At 59.9% G+C, this 23,234-nt stretch overlaps 3 protein-coding genes across 10 annotated transcripts in view; all 3 read left to right on the forward strand.

Annotated features, from left to right (window-relative positions):
• The window catches only part of TXNRD2 (thioredoxin reductase 2), a 34,519-nt gene extending 26,199 nt beyond the window's left edge, over positions 1-8,320 (forward strand). The window contains exons 12-18 of one of the 5 annotated variants that reach the window (XM_082354940.1): positions 1,739-1,875; positions 4,128-4,223; positions 4,454-4,546; positions 5,932-6,003; positions 6,085-6,182; positions 7,030-7,235; positions 8,112-8,320. In XM_082354940.1, coding sequence (XP_082211066.1) covers positions 1,739-1,875; positions 4,128-4,223; positions 4,454-4,546; positions 5,932-6,003; positions 6,085-6,182; positions 7,030-7,153 — 620 coding nt within the window. In that variant the 3' untranslated portion in view covers positions 7,154-7,235; positions 8,112-8,320. The other 4 variants (XM_082354941.1, XM_082354939.1, XM_082354942.1 and 1 more) reach the window with 4 other exon arrangements.
• A 9,502-nt stretch (positions 8,321-17,822) lies between these two features.
• The window catches only part of GNB1L (G protein subunit beta 1 like), a 55,115-nt gene continuing 49,703 nt past the window's right edge, over positions 17,823-23,234 (forward strand). The window contains exons 1-2 of one of the 3 annotated variants that reach the window (XM_082355179.1): positions 17,823-17,901; positions 18,001-18,057. The gene's annotated coding sequence lies outside the window, so the exon portion shown is untranslated. Of the gene's footprint in view, positions 17,902-17,925; positions 18,058-23,234 lie in introns of those variants that run through there. The other 2 variants (XM_082355178.1, XM_082355180.1) reach the window with 2 other exon arrangements.
• RTL10 (retrotransposon Gag like 10) lies at positions 17,827-21,943 on the forward strand. Of its 2 annotated transcripts, XM_082355176.1 has the most exons (3): positions 17,827-17,901; positions 18,001-18,057; positions 19,631-21,943. In XM_082355176.1, the coding sequence occupies exon 3, from the start codon at positions 19,856-19,858 to the stop codon at positions 20,993-20,995; it is 1,140 nt and encodes a 379-aa protein (XP_082211302.1). In that variant the 5' UTR covers positions 17,827-17,901; positions 18,001-18,057; positions 19,631-19,855; the 3' UTR covers positions 20,996-21,943. The 2 variants fall into 2 exon arrangements, with proteins under 2 accessions (XP_082211302.1, XP_082211303.1); XM_082355177.1 differs by lacking the exons at positions 17,827-17,901; positions 18,001-18,057 and adding an exon at positions 18,087-18,294.

Here is a 23,234-nt window from a genome sequence, read left to right on the forward strand (position 1 = left end):
ATGGGTCTCCATCAGGACCATAGGGTGCCGTCAGAAGGTGGGGCCCTCCTGGCCTTGCACTGCCCGTGTCCAATCTGACGGCGAAGGGCGCCAGCCCTCAGCCCCCAATTCCTGGGGCCGAGCCGAATGCAGAGGCCGGAGCCATCGGCTCAAGAAGCAGGCTTAGCTGAGCCTGTGTTTTGACTTCCCGCCAGGAGAGCAGCTGGAGACTTAAGGCTCCCCTCCCTGGGCTCCACCAGCCGCCACCCGACCTCTGGGGCCTGAGCCGTGGAAGCTGTGGAAAGTGTGCCTTTGAAGTCATGCGTCCTGCCGTCGGGATCCCCCAGCCACGGTGACGGGGGCCACCCGCTGCCCCCCTGGGGTCGGGCAGGAAGAGCGGCCCTTGCCACCCTGGCTCGACGAGGCCACATCGTCTGAACTGGGAGAGAAAGGGTGGTGAGGCAGCTCAGCTGTGACGGGGCCCAGGCTGTGAGCACACGGAGCCGGCAGTGCCTGACACTGCCCCTCCTGGCCTCTCCCCTAAGAGCAGGGTTCGTGCTCTGACTGCCTGCAAGGATGGGAGGGTGTGCAGTGCAGGCCCTGGAGGTCTTGGAGCTGGGGCTGCCCGGAGAGTCGGGGGGCGAGGTCGTGCACACTGTCTGCCTCCTTTGGGTCAGCTCGTGGGCCACGGGTGCCGGGGGAACGGCTGCTGCCAGATGTGGGGACACGAGGCCACAGCCTCGTGGCAGAGAGAGGTAAACCCACGTGGAGCACCGTCCTGCCTCGCACAAGCTGCAGGAGGGGTGTCTTGGTGGGGGCGGAGGCCAGCCCAGGGGGGCCACGTGAGGACCCTGAGACACCCCTGCCGGGAAATGCACGCAGGGGATGGGGCCCCAGTGTCTGTGAGGCCTGGGTCCTGTTTCCGACTTCTCCTCAGGTTGATGCCTTCAGAGGCTGCAAGGTCCTGTCGGGCTGAGCCTGCGGCCGTGCTGATCCTTCCCATCCATCACTCCACCATGTGGCCTGGGGTCCCCTGGCCCCTCGGAGTCCGACCCCTTCAGTGGGGAGGGGCTTAGGGAGCACAGTCTGGGGCTGGGGGCACATCGCCCTTGGTTGCTGCTGCTTCTACACCGTTTCTGTGGTCAGAGCCAGGAGCCTTGTATTTTTAAAAAATCATGAATTTCCAATTCAAAGTTGACGTTACGGAGTTTGAACCGTCCTCTTTGAGTGACATGTAGGACCTGTTAGCATCTGCACTTGTGGGGACGTGACCCTCGGAGGTACAGTTCCAGTGTGGGTTCGCAGGGTCTCCCGAGTTGTCTTTCCACGTGTTCTGTTACAATAGACCCCTTTGTTTTAGGTTGTTTATGGGTTATAGGGATTTTTTTCCACATTTAATTTTACTTTTTGAATATGTATACGTATAAACTGTGTATATGATTTAAAGAAACAGAATTGTATCATAGGATGTGTTTAGGAGAGTCTTGTTGCTGACTCTCCATCCACCCCATTTCCTCCCCATTCCTGCTCCGTCCTTTCATTGAGTCTCTATGCAGGTGTTTGTGTGTGCACATGTATACACACGTGTGTGTATACGTACACACATGTGTGAGCGCGTGTTTGAGGCCCTTGGCACTGTTGGTGCTTGATGTCTTACCGATTCTAAGTGGACATTCTGAGAAGGGTTTTAAATAAAACAAGGAATCTCGGTCAGAACCACTAACAAAAACCTCCCAGCCTTGCTCTTTGTGTCCTTCAGGCCGAGTTCCAGAAACCAGAGGTCTGAATTTGGAGAAGGCTGGTGTGCGTACCAACCCCAACACTCAGAAGATCCTGGTTGACGCCCAGGAAGCCACCTCCATCCCCCACATCTATGCCATCGGAGACGTGGCGGAGGTACGGCCTGCGCCGCTGCCTCCCCCAACCCCGTACCCCTACCATGTGGCTCACACGGGCTCTGCGCTGAGCCCCAGGAGGACTTGGCATCACCCCTGCCTCCACGCTCCTCCTCTCTGTGGACGGGCGGGCGGACAAGGGGGCACCGTCCACAGATCCTGCCGTGAAGCTCCTCACGGGTCAGCTCTGAGGGATGGTGTCTGTTTGCACACCATGCAGCAGCCTCAACCTCCTGGCCTCGGTTTACCTCTGATCTTGGGCGGTCAGCACCCCCATGAGCCTGGCTTGGGAGGCTTCGGTCAGCGGCCCCCCTTACGGGCCCAGCAACACTGGGGGCTGCTCAGCTATGGGCCCCAGCGCCTCAGGATCAGTCGGCCTGTCCTGCACGCGTGCATCGCGTCCCGAGGAGGGCAGTCAGGGCAGGGTCCCTATCATAGGCTGGGCCCCCAGACCTAGCAGGCCTCTCCACGGTGCCGCCACAAAGCGCCACGAACTGGGTGGTCAGAACAGCAGAATTTGTTCCCTCCTGCTCTGGAGGCCCAAAATCCGAGATCAAGGCGTCAGGGCTCCGCTCCCTCCTCTGGGGAGGACCCTCCTCGCCAGGTCCAGCTTCTGAGGCCCCGGGTATCTTCACAACCATCTCCTCTGGGGCCTGCCTGTCCCTGGATTTAGGGCCGCCTGAATCCAGGCTGACCTCATGTCAATCCTCACTTTAATTACCCCTGCAAAGACACCGACTTCCCAGGAGGGCACAGCCTGAGGTTCTGGGGGGACATGAGTTTGGGGGTGCTGTGAAACCCACCGTGGTGTTAGTTTACGTTCATTCTTCACACATTGAGCACCAGGCACTTTTCTGGGTTCTGGGGTCACTGCAGGAACAGACAGAAGTCCCAGCCCTCGTGGAGGTGATGTTCTGTCACAGTCACAGATGACAAGCAAATGAGCTATTTCAGGTGTCAGGAGATGCTCAGTGTGGGGGTCAGAAAGGTGGCAGTCGTCATCGATGCTGTGGGACCGCCCCTCCCTCAGCCTCCCCAGCCTCTGCTGCAGCTTATGATAGGTGGGGGGCTTCCAGAGAGCCTGGCACACATGTGGAGATGGGCGGGGCAGGGAGGCCATGCACGGCTGGGCCTCCCTTTGTTCCCGAAGGGCCAGCCTGCTCATCTGGAGACAGTCTGTCCTGCACTACAGCCTGGCCCCGGTGTCCCCAATGTACCGGAGGGGCCGCCCCCGCTGTGGCCAGTGCTCAGATGGGAGCCAGTTGGCTGCCGCTTGAGCCTCGAGCCCCCCATGAACCCTGGCTCATGAGATGCAGCGTGGGAAACAGACCCCTGTGTCGTGACCGCGGGGACAGCCCGCTGGGTGCGTCAGAGCTCCAGCCGCTCCCCCCGCTGGGTCATCTGGCCACCTAGTCGGCCCATTGGTGTGGATGAGGCTTCACGATTGCTCGCTGCCCCGGGGACCTGGCCGCTTAGCTGGGCAGTGCTGTGTCTTAAAACACTCATCCTGCTCCCTCAGAAAGGTCACTCTGAGCAGCAAGAAGCGTTAACCCCCAGGGGTCTGGCGAGGGGAGGCCGTGGTTCAGGGAGACCTCGTGTGCCGTGTGGGCTGTGTCCCCGTTAGTCAGGCCAGTGGAATGCACGGGCTGCCTACGAGGCTTTATCGCTGCCGATCTCCATTCATTTCTGGAATGTCAAACAACATCTGCATTTCCTGCTGCTGCAGGGGTGATTGGCGGCCGGTCCCAGGCCGACGCGTGTGGGGACACGGGGGCTGTGCCACCCCCTGCTCCCCGACAGGACACACCCTGGGGTAGAGGCCTCCACAGAACCGCGTCCGATCTGGGCTCGGTAATGGGCTTGACGTGCCAGACAAGCTGCGTGTCGGAGCCCACTGCTGCTCCCAGGGCCCGTCTTAGCCCGAATCCGTTAGTGCGAATGGGTAAATGGTGGCTGGGTCCCTTTTGAGCTTTGTTGTGGGGGCAGCTCTGCAAAGGCACTGATGTGAAGAAGGGGTCCTGAGAGAAGTCACAAGTGGGTACGGGCGGTGTGGCCGGTGTGGCCGGGCTCGTTAGCGGCTCACCCCCTTTTCCAGGGAAGGGGCCGTGACCACAGGTGTCTCCCCCGAGCAGGACAGAGGGGAGCATGCGGGAACAAGCAGAGGCAAAATGCGTCTGGGGGAGACGCCCCACTGGGAAGGCGGTACCCCCACCGAGGGTCAAGCTGAAGTAACCCCATGCTCCCACCTTCCAGGGGCGGCCAGAGCTGACGCCCACGGCTATCATGGCCGGGAGGCTCTTAGCCCAGCGGCTCTGCAGTCGGTCCTCAGACCTGATGGACTATGACAACGTGAGTGCCCCTCCTCTTCAGATGCCACTTCCAGCCTGCGGGAGCTGCAGCTTGTTCTGGGGGTGCACGTGTGTCTGTGCGTGCGAGCATGTGCGTGTGTGCCTGTGTGTGAGGTGCAGCCCGGGAACAAGCGAGGGGGTCGCCCGTCCAGGGACTGGCCTGCAACTACTGCTCTCGGTGTACCCCAGTGGGGTCTTCACTCTGGTGCCTGATCCCGGCCCACCCTCCAGGTCCCCACGACGGTCTTCACACCGCTGGAGTATGGCTGTGTGGGGCTGTCAGAGGAGGAGGCTGTGGCTCGCCATGGAGAGGAGCGTGTGGAGGTGAGTCAGGGCCCCGGGGAGGGGGATGCCAGGACACAGGCCTGTGTGGCCCTACACCCCATCATGGCCACCCCCCACAGAGGCCCGCGGCAAGCGGGAGTGTTGGCGTCCTGCTTCCCGGGGCCTGCAGCTTGGCAGGGCGGGGCGTGGGGCCCAGAACGATGGCTGTGGTGGGCTGGCGGTGCTGGCGGGCAGCCCCGGGAATGAGGGGGCCTTTGGGCTGTGGTCCACCTCAGCGGGGTGGGGTGCATGTCTGCCTTGACCTGAAAGACTCCTCCTGCCCTCCGACCTCTGCTCGCCTCCACCCCTGCCCTTCTGCCCCCTCCTGGCCATGTGCCTCCTCCACAAGTCTGGTCCTTGTGGGCCTCTGACAGCCCAGACCCAGGCATCCACCCTGGAGGGAGGGGTTTGTCATCAGACGGGGGTTTCTCTGGGGTCTGCTTTGGCCACAGTGTGTGTCCCAGGTAGCCTGGTGGGCTGTGGGTGCTGTGGCAGCTTGCAGGCGGGCTGGGAGAAACCGGACCCCCGTGGCCACCAGAGCAGCCGGGGGCCCTTTGGGAATGAGCGCCCAGGCTCCAGTGCCTGCCCTGCATCCCTGCGCCCCGGTCCCCTCCATCAACGGCACTTTATTTGCTATTTTTGTTCAATTCATCACAAGTGCCCTGGGACATGTGTCCATGGCATTCCGTGATGTTGTTTTATGTTTCACAATGTTGAATGGCCAAATGCCCTTTGTTTGTTTTCTTTTCAATTCTGTCTTCGTTAGAACAATATTCTCTGAAGCTGCATTAATTAATAATGGCTGTGCAGCACATGTGAGGGCTCTGCTCATATTTTACTCGGCCGCAGCCCCGAACGCGCTATCGGCCCTTCTCAGGCGCTGAAAGCCTTTGTCCAGCAGCTCCGGTGGGGGCCGCACCCGCCCCGCCTCCTGGCTCGAGTGAGGGCCCGGCGAGCACCGAGGTGCCCGAGGGAGGCCAGACGGGCGGCCGGGCCCCCCTTTCACTGCCCGCGGTCGCCCCGTCCATTCTCTGCAGTGTCCACCTGGGCTGTGCTCCTGGGCGGTGCCCGTGCCTGCACTGAGCCTCGGGCTCTGGGGCAAGTCAGAGGGTGGCCAGTCTTCACCCGTTCCACTGCTGTAGTTCTTGGGGGTCTTGGGCCTGGTGGGAGAGGGTCTGTCCGCAGGCTGCCGTGCCGGGAGGAGAGGGGTGCCTCTGAGGCCAGCCGAGCCTTGTCCTTGCCCCAGACCACAACCTGCGGGCTGAGTGGGCAGTTCCGCGCCCGCCCCCCCCCCCACTGTGCCCACAGCCTGTCGAGCTGTAAAATACCTCCGGGGCTTATTTTGCTGCAGCCGCTGACCCAGGAATCGGTGTCTTGTCACCCAGGTTTATCACGCGTATTATAAACCACTGGAGTTCGTGATGCCTGAACGGGACGCGTCCCAGTGTTACATAAAGGTGAGCATCCCCGTGGGCCTGGCCGGGATGAGAGAGAGCCCCCACGGCCGCGCACACCCCTGCTGACCGTGTGCCTTTCAGATGGTGTGTCTGCGGGAGCCCCCACAGCTGGTGCTGGGCCTGCACTTCCTTGGTCCCAATGCTGGCGAAGTTACTCAAGGATTTGCTCTGGGGATCAAGTAAGTCCACAGGAATGTCGGCCGTTACGTGATACTCAGGCTGGGGTCCCCCAAAAGTCAGCGGCACCGCTGTCGGAAGTCTGCCACATCAGGGTCACTCGTGGTCATGTTTTCAGAGAGGGTCTGCCCAACGGGACGGGTCCGGTCGGTCACCTGAGAGGTGGCCATGTCCATCTCTGGCCGGGCCACCGGGGGGGAACAGACTCGTGTCCCCAGCCAGCCCTGAGGGGCACGGTGGGTCTTCTCTGCTCAGAATGAGGGTTGGGGGCTGAGTGCCCAGGCAGTCAGGAGTAGGGCCTCGGCATCAAGTGTGCTGGGAGGGCCGCCCGGGGGGGCACGTGTCCTGTGGGGCCGGTCCCAGCTGCAGGCTGTGCATGGCGGGGCCCCAGGGCCTGTGCTGTGGAAGCTCTAGTGGGGGTGGGTTTCTGGGTGTGAAGAGGCCAGGCAGCTGGTGAGGGGCTGTCAGAGGCAGGAGGGCTGGGGTGAAGCAGAGGGAGGGGGCTGAACTCAGAGAGGAGGGCGAGTGGGCCTGTGCCTGGTGGGCTGGAGGCAGCAAGAGGCCAGGCCAGGCAGGTGGGAGGTGGGCCGGAGGTGGGGCTGCCTGGCTGTTGCAGGCTCGGGGTGTTTGCTCCAAGGGAGGTGGGGCGGGGCCAGCATAGGTGTTGGCAGGTGTTCCTGGCTGCCAGCTGGAGAAGAGAGGATGGGGGCCAGGGCTGGGGGACGGTGAGGAGACCGTGACTTCCCAGCTCTCCCCCGTGTGCTGCCACCTGAGGATGGGGGCGGGGGGGACTCGAACACGCCTCCCTGCACTGACTCATCCCCCGAATCCCCTGTCCCCGGCGTGCAGGTGTGGGGCCTCCTACGAGCAGGTGATGCGGACGGTGGGCATCCACCCAACCTGTGCCGAGGAGGTGGCCAAGCTGCGCATCTCCAAGCGCTCGGGCCTGGACCCCACCGTGACCGGCTGCTGAGGCTAAGCGGCCATCCCTAGACCCAGGGTGCTCAGCATGACTTCTGCCCCCACGGCCAGGCTCAGCAGAGGCTCAGAACCAGGTATGCATGCGGGGTAGGTCCTATGTTTAAGGGGAGTAGGGTGCCACTGTGAACTGCTCTCCAGGTGCAGGAGAAGCTGCACCTGCCGAGAGGGCCCCACCTGCCACAGGGCACTCCAGACCCCGGCCGGGTTGCTGCTGCTCCTCATGTGCAGGCGGTGTCTGGAGGCCGAGGTCGCCCCGTAGCGCCTGTCCTGGGGGTGGGGGGGGTGGGGACTCGGGGTGTGGAATGCTCAGTGGGCCTCCCTACCACCTGCCCTGCTCAGAACAACCCAGCTCCTTTCTCTCTTGTCCAGAAGGTGGAGACACAGCCTCGTGCTCAGAACCGCCCTCAGTCTGGTTCTGTTAGACTTTGCAAAGCCGGGCTGAGTGGGCTGCCAGAAGCCCCGGGGTGTGATGTTTGTCCTGAGCCTCATCTAGGAGGAAATAAGCAAGTCCCTGCCTGACCCCAGCCAAGGGGATGCCTGTGGTTGGGGACTTTCCACCTGTCAGCCTGAGAGGGGCATCCCCTGGCCATCAGCCTTTCCTGGGTTGGGGGTCCCGAGGGCCCCGGGGGACTATGGACAGAGCAGTGAGCGCCCACGGGATGCCCACAGGTGGGCGTGAAGGGCCAAGCCACGGCAGAGGATCAGTGGGCAGTGGGCCAGGCCCAGAGCCTCTCCTGGGGCACCCAGGGCACTGGCTCCTCCACAGCTCCTGGACAGGGCTGCCTCTGATGAGCTTTATCATTTCAGGGTGTTTCTAACAGTTATGCACGACCTGGTGGGGCAGGGCCACCCCTCGGCTGGTTTCTCCTCTGTCCCCCGAGAGTCCCTGTGTGCGGGCGGCTGTGGGGATGCGGGGCCACCCCATGCTGACCCCCATCCTCGGCAGGCAGGATGCTGAAGGCCGAGCCCGGGCGAGCCGCGCCCCTGCCCAGTGCATCTGGACCAACCACCGAGCACCCTGCAGGGATGGCCCAGGCTTGCATCTCGCACCCCCGCCCATGCCAGATGATGACGACTTGCGCAGAAACCCCCCGCGGGCTGCCCACGTCTGAGTCCACTGGCGTTTCCAGGGCACAAATAAAGAGGGTGTTTTCCGGAAGCATGCCCTGCCCATGATGTCCCCGACGCGCCCGGGGTGGCCGCCCGTCTGTCACCCCCTTGCCATGGGGAATCCCTTCCGAGTCATGCTGTGCCGGGGTCAGCGTGCGGGGGGGCCCCCAGCACCCCGCCCTGGAGGACCCCGCCTTTCCTCCTGGAGCAGAGCCTCCTGGGAACGCAAGCTGTGTTCCAGAGCCACCTGCCAGCGCCATGGCCGGTGACAGGAGTGGGATGGTGCTGAGGCCCTGTCCCCCGAATGTTCCGCTTTCCCAGGGCCCCATCCAGCTTGTCGGCTGGGCTCAGGCTAATCCCGCACATGGAGGCTGACGGGGAGGGAGGCCCCCGGCACCTGTCAGTCACCGCGGAGAGATGGCGCTGACAGCGACGGGCAGGGCCCGGCATTGTACTGGGGCTTTAGCGGCGGTTAATCTCGTGTCTTCCCTAAGAAAACATCACTTAGTCTGCCGCCCGGGAGCCCTGGGTGGGACCCTGCTTGTCAGCGAACAAAGGAATGTCTTTGCGCCTTAATGGGCCTTTGGGAACTCAGACGCCGCTCGCGTGAAGCGTGTGCAGCGGCCCTCAGACGCCCCATTGAGACGCCAAGTGCCGGGAGGGGCCAGGCCTCTTGACAAATGCAGCGCGATCAGCCGTGTCCCGTTTAACGCCCGGCTAGTGGCCCCGCGAGGAGGTTCCCTCTGCGCTGGGCGTGGCCTCCCGGCCTTGGAGGCAGGGGGCGGGCTTTGCGGGGTCAGCCGACCGGGATGGGGGCGGGGCCTGGGCACTGGGATGGCCACTTGGGGCCAAAGAGGGACCTGAGGCGGCCTCGCAGCTTCTTGTGATGCCGGGTGATGCAGTCGGGCTGGGAGCCCCACGCACCTGCCAGGCGGCCACCCCACCTTGGTACCCCTGCAGCCCCTTTCCCAGGGCAGCCTCGATCCAGCTGTACCTGCGACATCCTCTCTCTGGCCAGTTCACGCAGCCTGTGTGGCCACCGAAGGGAGAACAAAGCCCCCACGGTGCTCGGGACAGCCCTGGGGCGCCGCCAGTGTGGAGGCCCCTCCCCCACGCGGGGCTCACCCCCTCCCCGTCGCAGGTAGGGGCCTGGCCCCGTTCGCAAGCATCAGGAGCCACAAAGGGCCCGGCCATGTCCCCCGTGCCCCCTGCCCTGGGGGCTCCAGTGGGATGTTGTGTGCAGACCCAGGCTTCCCTCGCTGACCCCCAGCCCCCCGCCCTGCACTTGGGGAGGCGCCCACTGTACTCTTGGGTCTCAGGCCGGAGCTGGGCACAGGGCATTCTGTCCTGCTTGTGTGTCCCTCTGGCCTGCCTGGCTCCAGGGTCGCTCACTGCGTGGCCTGAGGCCCCTCCCTGGGCAAAGCCCGGCTCCAATCCCTCCTCCCAGGGAGCGTAGGGAGGGGCCAGAACCCCACAGGCCAGGTGCTCTCCACCTGGGCCCAGGGCCGCCTCCTGCTCCTTGGCATGTTTTTATGGTGCAATGAAAATATGACTTTAATTCCTCGGATTGTTCTGTGTAACCTACAGTGACCCGGCGATGTCCTGCACTCATCTGCTTGTGGCTGCGGGTTGTGCAGTGCCGTGGGGGAGCTGCTGCTGAGGCCAGCCCACCCCTCCCCTGCCTCTCCCTCCATTGGGAAGCCCTCTGCTGCCACCCCAGTCCTCCCCCAGCCCCCTGAGGTGCTGTCCCCGAGGTCCCAGGCCCCCGGGGAGGCGGATACACAGGGGAGGGTGACCAGTCCTCAAGGGCTGGGCTGAGGGCTGCACACCCTCCGCAGGCCGTGGGTGCCCCCCAGCATCCCACAGCCATGTGGGGACCCCCAGTGTTGCTGGGTGGGTAGCAGGGAACACCCACCCCACACATGCCTCAGCCATAGTTTCACGCGGCGGCAGGCCTGGCTGAGTAGGTGACCGCCAGGCCCAGCCAGGGGCCCTCCAGGCGGAGTTGCCCTGTGAGAAACAGCCGTTGTCAGGTGGTGCCCATAGGTCGGGGCATCTGTCCTGTGGCCACAAGCCAGGCAGCAGCTCAGAGACGTGGCTGGTGTCCTGGCCTGAAGCAGGCCCCAGTGCTGAGCCCAAGACCCTCAGCCACCGCTCACTGCCTGACGCTGAGCTTCCAGGAGCTGCTGCGGTGCAGGTGGCCCAGGGTCCTGCAAGAGGGACACCGTGAGTAGGCTGGGCAGTGCGCTTGTCCAGAGGCCCAGGGCCACCAGGCTGCATGACTGAGCCCTGCGGACACTGTTCAGGCTCTGGGCGCCCGGCCCACCCCAGTCAGGGCACCCCCCCCACCGTGAGGCCTCAGTGCCCTGCACTCACATCACTCACGGAAGCATCTGGTTCTTACGAGTCTGCCACGAGAGGCTCCTCCGTGCTGGCCGGGTCTGGGCCAGGCCACCAAGAGCCCCAGGCTGCCCCCACTCATCCCTGAGCCCCTCTGGGAGCCCAGGACCCCTGGGTGCCCTCACCTGAGCCATGGCCTCTTCCTGCCCAGCTTGACCAAGCCTGCCCTGACCTCCACTGCCCACCTCCTTTCTGGTCAGCGCCCACCGGTCCTGCTCGGCCCACCCTTGGGTCCTAGTCCGGGTGCATGTGGGGGGACGTTGTGGGCCGGTCACTGCCAGAAACAGGTCGGGAGATGCCCCCCCTCCCGGGGCGAACAAGCCCAGCAGGGTGCCTGGGCCCGAGGTGGCCACATCACAAACAGCCCCACGAGTGTCCCCTGCCCTGTCTCTGCTGTAGTGCCAAGGTCCCACAGCACATCCCTCTGCTGGCCAGTCCCGTCGGGAAGAGTCTTTGGTGGAAGCGATGCCTGATCCCGATGGCCACAGATGGCACCTGCCTTGGACTGGTGCCATGGTGCCTGGGGACAGTAGCTGGGTTGTCTGCCCCGAGTAGCCAGGTTCTGGCAGGAGACCCGCTCCTGCTGACACACCGGATCTTTTGGGCAACACTGGGAGGGAGGAGACTGTTTTACAGATGCTGCTTCTTGGTCTGCTGGAGCGCGGCCTCAGGACAGGTGGGCTGTGGCCTTCAGACCTGGGTCTGACGTCTGTGGGGGGAAGCACAGCCTAGTCTGCCCTGACGCAGACCCTTGCTCTCCCCGTTTGCTCTCCCCAGGCCCACTCCTCCCCATTGGCTGGCCCTCCCTGCGGCCCAGCTCCTGGAGAGCTCTCGGGTTTCTGGGCCTGCCCCGAGGGCTCTGGGAACCCTGCACATCCTGGGCCCCAGCCAAGCACCTGTGCCTTCCCAGGGCCAGCAGAGCATCTTAGAGCTGAGCCCGCCTAATCCCAGCCCAACGTGGTTTATGGTGCTCGGGTGTCCCTAATCCCGAAACCCAAGCCCGGGTCCCAGCAGCCATACCAGCACCGTCCAAGTGGGCAGCAGGAGGACCACCTCCCTCTGCGTGCCTGTTGTTTGGAGCTGATCCCCACTGGGGACAGGACACCCGCAGGATGAACACCCAATCCTGATGAACGCGGGTGAGCTCAGGAACCACTGAGCCCTCACTGCCTGGCTGGTCCTGCTCCAGCCTAGCCCCAGGGCTGCCCAGCGGCGACAGCAGAAGCAAACAGGAGAGGCAGGCCTGGCTCAAGCCTTGAGACTCTGGCCTCTAGGGTTTCATGGGACAGTGATCGAGCCTGCAGTTCCATGAAATTAAGTTTGTTGGGTTTTTTTTTTCCTAATAAATTTGGGATCTTTATGGCATAAAACTGATGATCAAGTAACACCAAAAGCTTGGGAATAAAGTGGAACCATGAGCAACCGGCACTGTGGCCTTGTTACGTAGCAGCTGGGGGTCAGGAGCCTGCAGGGCCCAGCTCCCTGCCTGGCCGCCAGCCACTGACCCAGCCAGGGCTCCAGGCACTGGGCACGGCCCCCCACGGGCCCCCTTTTCATAATTATGTTATCGAGGCATGCAGCCCATGATGGCAAGAATGGCTAACGGCCCCTGATGGTCTTAGTATTTTTGAAGAATTTTCATACCCATAAGTTCCCCCAAAGCAGATGTAAGTGGCTCCTGAGCTACCAGGGTCAAGACATGGGACAGAACAGGAGGCAATTGAAGCAACATCTGGACGTGTCTTCTTTGGGCCCCCACCTGACAAGTGAGAAGACTGATGCCCAGACCCCCAGGTGCCCCGTGGGGCATGAAGGTGCGGCCAGGCCCCTGCCTGTGGGAGAGGGTGGATGGGAGGCGAGCCCTCTGCGGCCTCAAAGGCGCATTGTCCTGCCCCGGTGGCTGGAACTGGGCCGGGTGATTATAATAATAACGTCCTGACGCTCAGCAAGCGGTTGGGTTTCCATAGCTCAGGGAGTATCTGGTTTTCAAAGGGGAGACATTGTACAAGTGGAGTGTTGTTCACATCAGCCGTTCTCTGCAGGTCAGAGGCCCGCCCGGCGCCTGCCTCCTCCCAGAGGTGCATGCCTGGGCACACCGGGCGAGGAGCTGCACCGGGAGGCCCTCCCCACCTGCCCTACAGGGCTGCGAGGACCAGGTCCTGCCACGGGGAGGCAGAGAGTGGGATCACTTCCCCCACGGCACACGCCTGGCCCTTAAGCCTTTTCCAGGCTGTGCCTCCACCTTCTGCCTGGCCAGCCCCCCTCCTTGGTTATGATTCAGTGCAAGGCTGTCCCTCCAGGAAGCCTTCCTGGAATGGTGTTTCTCTCTTGCCCTAAAGGAGCCTCCCTTCCTCATGTCTCTGTCCCCAGCATGGTGCCTGGTGTGTAGTAGGTGCTCGAGGCACAGCTGTTGATGAACCTGGGCGTGAAGCCTTTACGTTGTGTTTTCCATCCTGACAGGTCCGAGGAGCCTGCTTTGCAAGGTCTGAGCTCCACACACCATGTGTCCGTGGAAAGGGGTGCAGCTCAGAGCCGACCCGACTTCCTGCAGCTTTCCTCCTCCAGCTCTCGTGTGCCAGGGCCACACAGGGGAGCAGGAGGCCAGGTCTGCTCCAAGTGTTCCACTAGGCGCTGTGTGTCTTAACGTACAGGCAGCATAGCTGGATTGGTGCTTGTGAGACAGATGTACAGGGGGCAGAGGGGCTGGTCTGGGTGGTGTCTGAGCAGCTTGTATAAAGCTAACTTTTCGCAAATAAAAGTGATCAACTCCACACAAAACAGAAAAGATACTGTCTGAAGGCACTGAAGATCAACCAAAAGCAATCAGAAACTAGAGGGAATCCAGCCACTGGAAAAAGAAACGCACTGAGTGAGATTCGCGTGTATATGCATTTCCCCTGAGGTCCCTCCCTAGGGCAGGGCACCAGTGACCAGAATGGGAACAGGAAGCTGTAGTCCTGCTGGCTTGAGGTGCCAGAGAACAGCTGGGGTCAGCCAGAGCATCTGGAAATGAGGGAGAAAATCCTTGAAAACCTGCATGTAAACTCCCGTCAGATCCTTAGTTGATGACTGAACTGCTCGTGTGGGAGCGAGACTCAAGGAGGAGAGAGCAGAGATTTCAGTGATCATCCACTGCAGGGGGACAGAGAGTTTGGATCTCAAGTCCCACCAAGTCACAGGGGCTGTGCAAACACTGTGGGCCTTCCCCTGAAACCACAGCAAGTCCACACCTTAGGAGAAAAAATTAGGTTCCAAGACTAACGGGTTTGTGTAGGACTAAAGGCAAAACTGCAACAGATCCACCCTCACAAAAATAAAACCATGCCTCCAAAAGTTCAAAGTGGAAGGCCTGCGGAAACAAAGGCCAACACACTTCAGAAGATAACAGACTCCAAAGGCTCTACAAAATGCCATCAGTGTCCAGAATGCAACTAAAAATGACTAGATGGGTGAGGAACATGGAAATGTGATTCCTAGCCAAGAGGAAAAAGCAGTTCCTAGAAACCAGCCCCAAGATGATCCAGATGTTGGAATTAAATTTTTTAAAAATAAATTTATTTATTTATTTATTTATGGCTGCATTGGGTCTTTGTTGCTGTGCGCGGGTTTTCTCTAATTGCAGAGAGCAGGGGCTACTCTTTGTTGTGGTGTGCGGGCTTCTCATTGTGGTGGCTTCTCTTGTTGCGGAGCATGGGCTCTAGGCGCGCGGGCTAGAGTTGTGGCATGCGGGCTCAGTGATTGTGGCTCACGGGCTCTAGAGTGCAGGCTCAGTAGTTGCGGCGCACGGGCTTAGTTGCATCGCAGCATGTGGGATCTTCCCAGACCAGGGCTCGAACCTGTGTCCGCTGCATTGGCAGGCGGATTCTTAACCACTGTGCCACCAGGGGAGTCCCTGGAATTAAATTTTAAAATAGCTTTTATAAATATATTTAAGGCCTCAAGGGAAAACTTGGCCATAATGAATGACCACAAAGAATTTCAGCAGAGAAACGGAAATGGTCAAAGAGAACCAAATAGAAATTCTAAAACTGAAAAGTATAACAGTAATGAAAATGTAACTTGATGGACTTTAACGGATTTTAAGAGCAGTTTGGAGATGGCAAAAGAAAGGGTCAATGATCTTGAAGACAAATAAATAAGAATTCTCCAATCAAAAGAATAGAGAGTAACAATAGAGGTAATTCTACTGTGGATCTGAGAGACCACAGTAGAAAGTCTAGGGACTTCCCTGGTGGTCCAGTGGTTAAGACTCCGAGCTCCCAGTGCAGGGGGTCCGGATTCGATCCCTGGTCAGGGAACTAGATCCCACATGCCGCAACTAAGCGCCTGCATGCCGCAACTAAAAGATTCTGCACGCCGCAACAAACATCCTGCATGCAGCAACAAAGATCCCGTGCGCCACAACTAAGACCCGGCACAGCCAAATAAATAAAATAAAAAAAAAAAGAAAGTTTAATATAATGGTGCTTCGGAGGGAGAAAAGAGAGAGAATGGGGCATAAAAAAATTTTGAAGAAATGATGACCTGAAATTTCATGAATTTTGGATCAACTTATAGATCCAAGAATTCCAACAAATCTCAAGCAGTATAAACATAAAAACAAACAAACAGCCAGGCATATCATAGTCAAACTCTTGAAAATCAAAGACAAAGAGGAAACTGTGAAAACAGTCAGAGGAATAAGGACACATTACATGTGTCTGACTGCACATCGAAAAAATGAAGGTGAGAAGAAATGGAATGAAATCTACATTCAGAAAGAAAGACAACCCAGAAATATTATTCAAAAATGAGGGAGAAATGAAGACACTTAGGTGACAGCTGGAGTGATTGCTTGCACTACAAGAACTAAGGTAGGAATGACCAGAGCAAATTTGAACAAAGAAATGGCAGGAATGGTTCTGAGTTCTGCTGTCCACCAGCTGGCTCTGGGGACGGGCCCTGAGGAAGGTCCAGGGGCAAGCAGCACAGGCAGGCTTAACAGGCTGGCAGTCCGCAGGCAGCTGGCGTCACCTCTTGGGCTGCGTATCCCTGTTTCCTTGCTGCCCTGGCTCTGGGGAGCCACAGACCTGACACCAACCCTGAACACTTCAGAACCTGATGACTGCCTCTGGGCCTCCCAGTTCAAACACACATCCAGGTCCAATAAGCACATGAAAAGATGCTCAACGTCACTAGTCACTAGGGAAATGCAAATCAAAACCACAAGGTACCACATCACGCCCATTAAGATGGCCATTATTTTTTTTTAAAAAAAAGAAAAAAGAACACCTGTAGAAATTGGAACCCTTGTGCATTGCTGGCGGGAATGAAAACTCATGCAACCACTGTAGAAAATTTGGCAGTTCCTCAAAAATTTAAACATAGCATTACCATATGACCCAGCAATTCCACTCCTAGGTATATACCCAAAACAATTGAAAGCAGGGACTCAAACAGATATTTGTATACCCACATTCACAGCAGCATCAGTCACAACAGCCAAAAGATGGGAGGAACCCAAGCGTCCACCAACAGATGAATGGATAGACAAAATGTTGTATATATGTACAAAGGAATATTATTGTCTTAAAAAGGAACGATAATTCTGATAGGTGCCACACCATGGATTAACCTTTAAAACATTCTTCTAAGTGAAATGGCAAATAATATGTGATTCCAACTATACGAGGTACCTAGAATAGGCAAATTAATATAGCCAAAGTAGAATAGAGGTTACTGGGAGCTTGGGAAAGGGGTGGTGAAGAGTGTTTAATGGGGACAGAGTTTCTGTTTGGGGTAATGAAAAAGTTCTGGAGATGATGGTGGTGAAGGTTGCATAATAATATGAATATACTTAGTGCCACTGAATGTACACTTAAAAATGGTTAAAATAAATTTTATGTATATTTTACAATTAAAAATATATATACATAGAAGATGGCCTGAACAACAAAAAAAACGTTTTGGACCCAAAAAGGTATTTTCTGATGGTGTGGCCCAGTTGGGTGGGTGTGGTTGGGTGTTTTGCACAAGTCTGCTGCCCACTCTCCACTGACTGCCCTGAGTTGGCCTTAGCTGCCAAACTGTCGGGAACTCTGTCGGGAACTCCCCCTCTCCTTTGAAGCAGGAAGTTTAAATTATCAGGTCAATTAGGAAAGACACAACCGAAAAATACAAGTTTCATTCTCACTTCCAGGAGGCGTTTCCTGGCTGGGTGCCACCTCTATTATTTTTGGCGAGGCTGCTGAAAGCCCCACAAACCCTGAGAAGGTACAGTGTAATCTGATTCCGTTTCAAGGATCAAAGCAAGTGAGTTTGGCTGTAAATGCAGATAACATTTCAGAGATGGTTTCATGGAAGAAGTCGCTAGACCAGGGCAGAAAGGGAGCTGGTGTTACATCACTTTCAGTGACCTCGGCCGCCTTGGCACTGGTAACCTGCCCCCACCTGGGGGCCCCGGGGCACGAGGTGCTAGAGGTCTCGCACGTAGGGCACCAGCTGCCCCCCGCACCGGCCCTCCCTGTGTCGGGGCGCTGGCTGGGCAGCCGCTCGGGGTCCAGCCTTGAGGGATGAGTCGAGCCAGCCAGCCCACGGCGAGGGAACCGAACCCTCAGGGGACGGTCCTCGGGGCCAACCCCGCCCCGTCGCTCCTGGGCGCACGTACGCGCCCGGCCCCGGCCGGGTCTCCAGCTACGGGTACTCTGCGGGCACTCCGTCCAGGAAGCGCTGCAGCCTCTCTGTGCCAACCCTCCCTGGTGCCCTCGGCCCCCAGCATCCCTCCTGACGCTCAGCAGTAACTCAGGGCAGTGGTCGCGGCGTCTGTCCCTGAGTCCCAGCTAGAGCCAGGTGGAAGCCACAATCCCGCCGCACTAAGCCAGTCCTCAGCGCAGCGCGCCCCCGGCGCCTGCGCACGCGGCCCCACCCGCCCTCGGGCCTCGGCCCTTCCTGCGCCTGCGCACGCGGCCCCGCCTGCTCTCGTGGCACTCAGCGCGGCGTCCAGCTGGGCGCGCTCCCATCAACCCTCGCGCCCTGCTGCCCCGCTGGCAGGGCTCGGAAGCGCCTGCGCGACCGCGGCTTCACGACGCAGGGCGCAGGCGCGGCGCGTCTGGGAGGCCAGCGAGGGGCGTTCCGGGAGCCGGCGCGGGGACGTAGGGGTTGGCCGCGCGCACGCAGGGGGCGTGGCCGCGCGACACGGCGGTGCTAGGACCCGCGCTCCTCGCGGCTGGGGGGGCAGGCTGCGGCCGGCGGGTTAGTGCGTTGGGGTCTGCCCCCTTCCGTCTCTTCCCGACCCCGGTCCGCGCCGGCCCTGGCCTCGCCTCACGACGGCCGGTCTCGTCCGTTTTGTAGGTGCGCTCGGACTCGCTGTCGAGGGAACCGGACCGTCGTGGCGCCGCGTGGCCGCAGGTAGGTGGGCTTCGTGTGGCGGCGCCTGAACCGGGCGCGGCCTCGGCTCCGCGGGCGCACGCTGTCCTGTCCCGGGGAAGGGCCGGGTCCCTCGGCGCCGGGCATGCTGGGAACCTCGCTTCCCGAATTAGCGAGAGCCCGGCGGGACGGGGTCCCGGGCGCGCACGGTAGCGGCTGCCTACCCTCACAGGGGGCAGGAGCGGGAGTGGTTCGTGGTCATCGTTTTTTCAGAGCTTGGTGAGGAACTGGACTGGACGGCATTTACCTGCTGTCTTGGGTCTCTGCCGCCCTAGCGTGTTTTTAGTGTTAGGATGGGACGGGCTTTCGCGTGGAAGACCCCCACCCCCCGCCCCGCCACCAGCGTTGGGGGTTGGGGAGGCAGGTGCTGGGGGCCCTGGCGGCTCCGAATGCTGCAGGCCGCCCTGGGAGGTTCTGGGCGGAAAGACCAACAGGCCGTGCCCCCTGGAGGAGCTCCCGCAGATGGGGGTAGGTAAACACGTGGGAAGCCGCCCCGAAGGTGAGTGCAGACTGGCGCTCCTAGGTGGGAGCCGGTGGAGCAGTGGGGGGCGGGGTGTGTGTGTGTGTGTGGAGGGCTTGTTGGGGAAATCGCGCCAGGAGGGGTGAAGCAGAGAGCGCTCTGTGCAGGCCAGGAGTGGACCTCGTGTTGCAGGGAGACTGGGGAGGTGGCTACCCTCAGGCTGGACTGCGGGAGGGCTCCTTGCATCCGACGGGAATTGCACCTCCTTTTTTGTTTTGTGCCTCTTTGGGCTGCTCAGGGGGGTGATGGCCACTGCTCTCCAGTCCCTTTGCAGGGACCACCTTGGGGTGGGGAGAGTAGACACAGCAAGTGGAATTTAACTGAGGGGGTCGGATTCTGGGCTGTTGACAGGGAGGGGAATGCAGGGAGGATGTGTTTGGGGTGGGGGTGGCTGCATTGTGAATAGCGACATGAGTCTGGGAGACACAGGACGGGGGTGGGGGGAAAGCTGGAAGGCACTCAGGTAGTGCTTGCCATGCTTTTGGGGCTGTGATGTAAAAAGATTTTATGACAAACTCTGCACCTGACGGTACAGTGCTTGGGCGTCTGGGAGACGGTTCACAGGACTGTGAAGCGTAGCTGGTAACTGGCGTGGTGACGTGTGGTGGGGTCAGCTGCCTCTGCCACTTACTTGTTGGCGTGTGTGGCTACAGACGAGTGACTTCACTCACCACCGTGCCTCGGGGGTGGCGAGAGGACCAGCCTTGTCAGGGGTCAGTGTTGGGCGTGACTAGAGCCGTCAGTGAAGGTTGTTGTTGTTACTCTTCTCCTGAAATTCTTTGACAGCCATCCAGGCTGTCCAAGGAAGCCCAGGGGGATCTGATCTGGCCCCCTTTTTTTCTCCTGGGATTGACATCACCGCCATCACATCTTGCCTTTGAAACATCCCAGGTGGCATGTACCTGCCTTCTGGGACCTCCCAGGCCGGCCTCTGGGATCCCTTGCATGGAGAGCTCCTGGTGGGGGCCCAGGGTCGGCTGCCCAGTGGTGGTGGTTGGGCCTAGTTCCCACTCTTCCCACCTTGTTTTTGGACAGATCGCCTTGGATGGTGGCCTGCGTCTGACAGTCCCATCAGCTCTTCTCAGCTCTTCTGAGGCCGCAGTGGTCAGCTCCCCACTCAGCACTTGCCTGGAGCACCCCTCCGCAGCCGTCTGTCCCGTTGTGTCTGCGTGCCGCTTCTGCCTACCCTCCGGGCGCCGTCCCTCCCTCCTCTCCCCCTTCTTTCTCTAGTTGGCGTGGCAGCTCCCGTCTGCTCCCAGCATGCCTCGTGGCCGGCGCCAGGGCCCTCGCAATCCCATCCGGGCAGCAGCCAACTACGCCAATGCACACCCCTGGCAGGTGGATGGGGCCACTCCTGGTGTTGCGTACACCCCCCTAGTGGATCCCTGGATTGAGCGGCCCTGCTGTGGGGACCCTGTGTGTGTGCGCACAACCATGGAGCAGAAGAGCTCGGCGAGTGGTGCTGTGGGTGGTAAGCCCGCAGAGAGGGGCCCCCCAGCAATGCGCATGGGCCCGCGGCCCCTCAGGGTGGACTTCCACTGGGTGCCCGGCTCGGACCCAGGCACCTTCGATGGCTCCCCTTGGCTGTTGGACCGCTTTCTGGCCCAGCTGGGCGATTACATGTCCTTCCGCTTTGAGCACTACCGGGACAACCTCAGCTGCGTCTGCGAGATCCTCGGGCGCCTGACGGGCCGAGCCCGGGCGTGGGCAGCCCCCTACCTCGATGGAGACCTGCCCCTGCCCGACGACTATGAGCTTTTTTGCCAGGATCTTGAGGAAGTTATTCAAAACCCGAACAACTTTGCTGAGTACCACGCTACAGGACCCTGTTCTTTGCCTCTGGCCTCGAGCCAGCCACCAGTGGCCCCACAGCTGCCTGTGGTGAGACAGTACTTAGCTAGGTTCTCAGAGGCCCTGGCCCTCAACATGGGCACTCCCCCCAGGTCTGTCCCCGCTGCTCTGGCCACCCCCACTGTTTCTAATTCCAATTCCACATCTAGAAATACTCTATTTGAGCAGTTGCTAGCCATAGAGAGCAGCCCTGGGCCTGCGGAGCCTCCTGCCTTGTCCAGCTCTGCAGGCAGCACCGGTCCTGGTCCCGTGGGGCCGTCTTCCTCCCAGCCAGGGGAGGCGGCCCCCAAACCTGTCCCTGCAGTTGCAGAATCTGCTGAACCCCCTGCCCAGAAACTAGGTCCCACTAACCCAGGGGGTCCAGGACCCCAGAAAACTAAAGAGGTTTCTGAGACAGAGGCAGGCCAGGAGGCATCCATAGGTACCCCACAGGGGGCAGTGGACACCCCAGCGACCCCAGGAGAACCACCATTCTGTCCCATGCCCCAACCCACGGCACTGGATTCCGAACACGGCCTGGGCAGGTGTGGCAGTGCCCCCTTGTCATGAAGTGGCCTGCGTGACCAGGGAACCCCACGGCCCCCTGTCAGGACAGTGGGGTATTGCCAGCTAACTGTAGATGGGGTACACCAGGTAGTGCCCTGTCCACTTGCCCCTTTGCTGGGCAGGAGATGCACTTGTTTGGCGACTACCATGTCTGAGCACAAACAGCTCCCCTTAAACCCCCACCCCAGGGCACAGCAGGACAATGGCCTCTGCCCTGTGCCCCTCATTCTCCAACTCCCTCAGTAGCCCAGAGGCTGCCTCCCACTGGGCTCTTGGCTGCATCCCAACACCTTGTTGGGGAGCGCCTTCTCACCTGGTCTGTTCCCGCTAGTTGGAAAGAGTTGCGTAGGTCAGTCCCTATCAAGTTTGTACAGTCCTTGTAACTACTCCACCCCAAACCCACCGCCTTCAGTGCTGGCTGGGACTGGACTGGGTCTGCTGTGCCAGCCCTTTTGGACCTAACTCCTGTGGTGTCTGCTTTGACTCCTGCCCCAGTCTCTGCTCCCTGTGTCCCCTATCCTCTGGACTGGAAGTTAAGGAAGGCTGCATGGAGGAAGCAGCTGCTTTCATTATTCAGTGTAAGTGGGAGGGTGTCTTGGCAGAGAAGGGTGCTTCCCTATGTATGGGCTTACCAGCAGCCCTGGCCCACTGGGACAGCTTTGATGCAGGAGGGTGGGGTGGGGGCCTCCTTGCCAGTCTCAGCTCCCTTCCAGGCATTTGCCTGCTGTGTTAGCATCTAGTCTTGTTTTGGCCCGTGCTGCCCTCCCCTCTGCTCTTCAGCAGTCCTGCCTCCACACCCACTCGTGCAGTTGGCTGCTTCAGCACTCAACGCCCAGCGCTGTAATGACTTGTGTCTCTGGATGGACTGTGAGTCCCTAGGGTAGGGCTCCATCAGTCAACCTCGTGTCCCTGCTACACAATCGGTGCTATTAAACATGAGTTGGATCCATGGCTGAGTGAGTCCTTGTGCATCAGTGGGAGCAGAGCCTGGGCCCAGCAGCGAGCACCCGGTCAGCATTGCAGGTGTGGTTCATGACAGGGGCTTGGATCATTGCAGGGTCTGACTGAATGGGTGGGAGTGGGAGGCTTGGTGGGAGGAGTGTGGCCTTGAGAACTAGCTTCCAGGCTGGCGGTGAAGTGAGGAGCAGGCAGCAGACCAGGGCTGTGAGTCCCCAGGCCCGAGGGTGGAGTGAAGGAGGACCTGCTCTGCACAGGGAGGGTTTTCTAGTAACATAGCTGACTGGGAGGCTCCTCCAGCCCAGGTCAGCACAGGAGGGGCACAGTGCATCTGCTCCGAGGGGCAGATAGGCAAACATTTCAGGCCCCTTTGGGTCCTATAATTGGGAAAAGAAAACACCTTCCTGGAGAGTAGGAAAGAAAAAGAAGTGGAAATACAACTGCAATCAGAAAGTCATTTTAGGAAGGAAAGTAATAAGTGTCTGGTAAAAAATTTTAAGTAAAATAGACATTGTTGGGATTACTTCCTTTAGTAATTTGCTTGAAAAGGTTCTGGGTTCAGGTGGTTTTATTTGTGAGTTATTTTATGGCACGAACACCTCGTAAGTAAAACAGCTGCGAGTCTTAGAAGTAGGTGGGAAGCTGATATAGCCCCGAAGTGAAACAAGCTGACAAGAAATCAGTGTGTACCCTTGGTTCTGATCCAGTGGAGAAATTTGGATGCTCCAGCCCAGCCTGGTCACACTGCTGCCCCCATGCTATTGCTCAGGCCCGGGCCCCCCTCCTGCAGGCTGTCCTGGTCAGCTGTGGCCTGGCCCACCTGTGGGTCTGGTGTCGTTGGCAACATTGGGGCCCCAGAGCCGCCCTCTGTGGCGGGTGGCCCAGTCAGCAGCCCTCTGCACAGGCTGCCTCTCCCGTCTCCACTTAGTGGACCTGGAGTGAGTTCCCTCAGCCCAAGATTGCCATCTTCCCTTCTGACCCCCGGTCTCACTGGGGGCCTTTTCCCCCTTGGGCCCCAGACGGTTCCTGCAGGCTCGGGTTATGGTCCAGCATACCTCAGGGTCAGCTCTGCCACGGTAGGCCTTGGGGCTTTGGGGAGAGACTGGACAGATGACCTGTGGAAAACGGGTTCTGTTGTTGTGACCTGGCCATGAAGAAAAGGACGGGGGGTGGGGGCAGGCCTCAGTTGTGAGGGCAAGGTCACCCATTCCTGGGGTCGGGAGAGGGTGGGAGGGCGCTGGCCTTCCAGACAGGCAGCGCCTATGGTTCCGCAAAGTGATTGCCC

The sequence above is a fragment of the Balaenoptera borealis genome (assembly GCF_965194805.1).
Source record: "Balaenoptera borealis genome assembly, chromosome: 14".
NCBI lineage: Eukaryota > Metazoa > Chordata > Mammalia > Artiodactyla > Balaenopteridae > Balaenoptera > Balaenoptera borealis.

Excerpts from the sequence above, each read along its gene's own strand:
- RTL10 (XM_082355176.1), top strand. The coding sequence starts at position 19,856 with ATGCCTCGTGGCCGGCGCCAGGGCCCTCGCAATCCCATCCGGGCAGCA.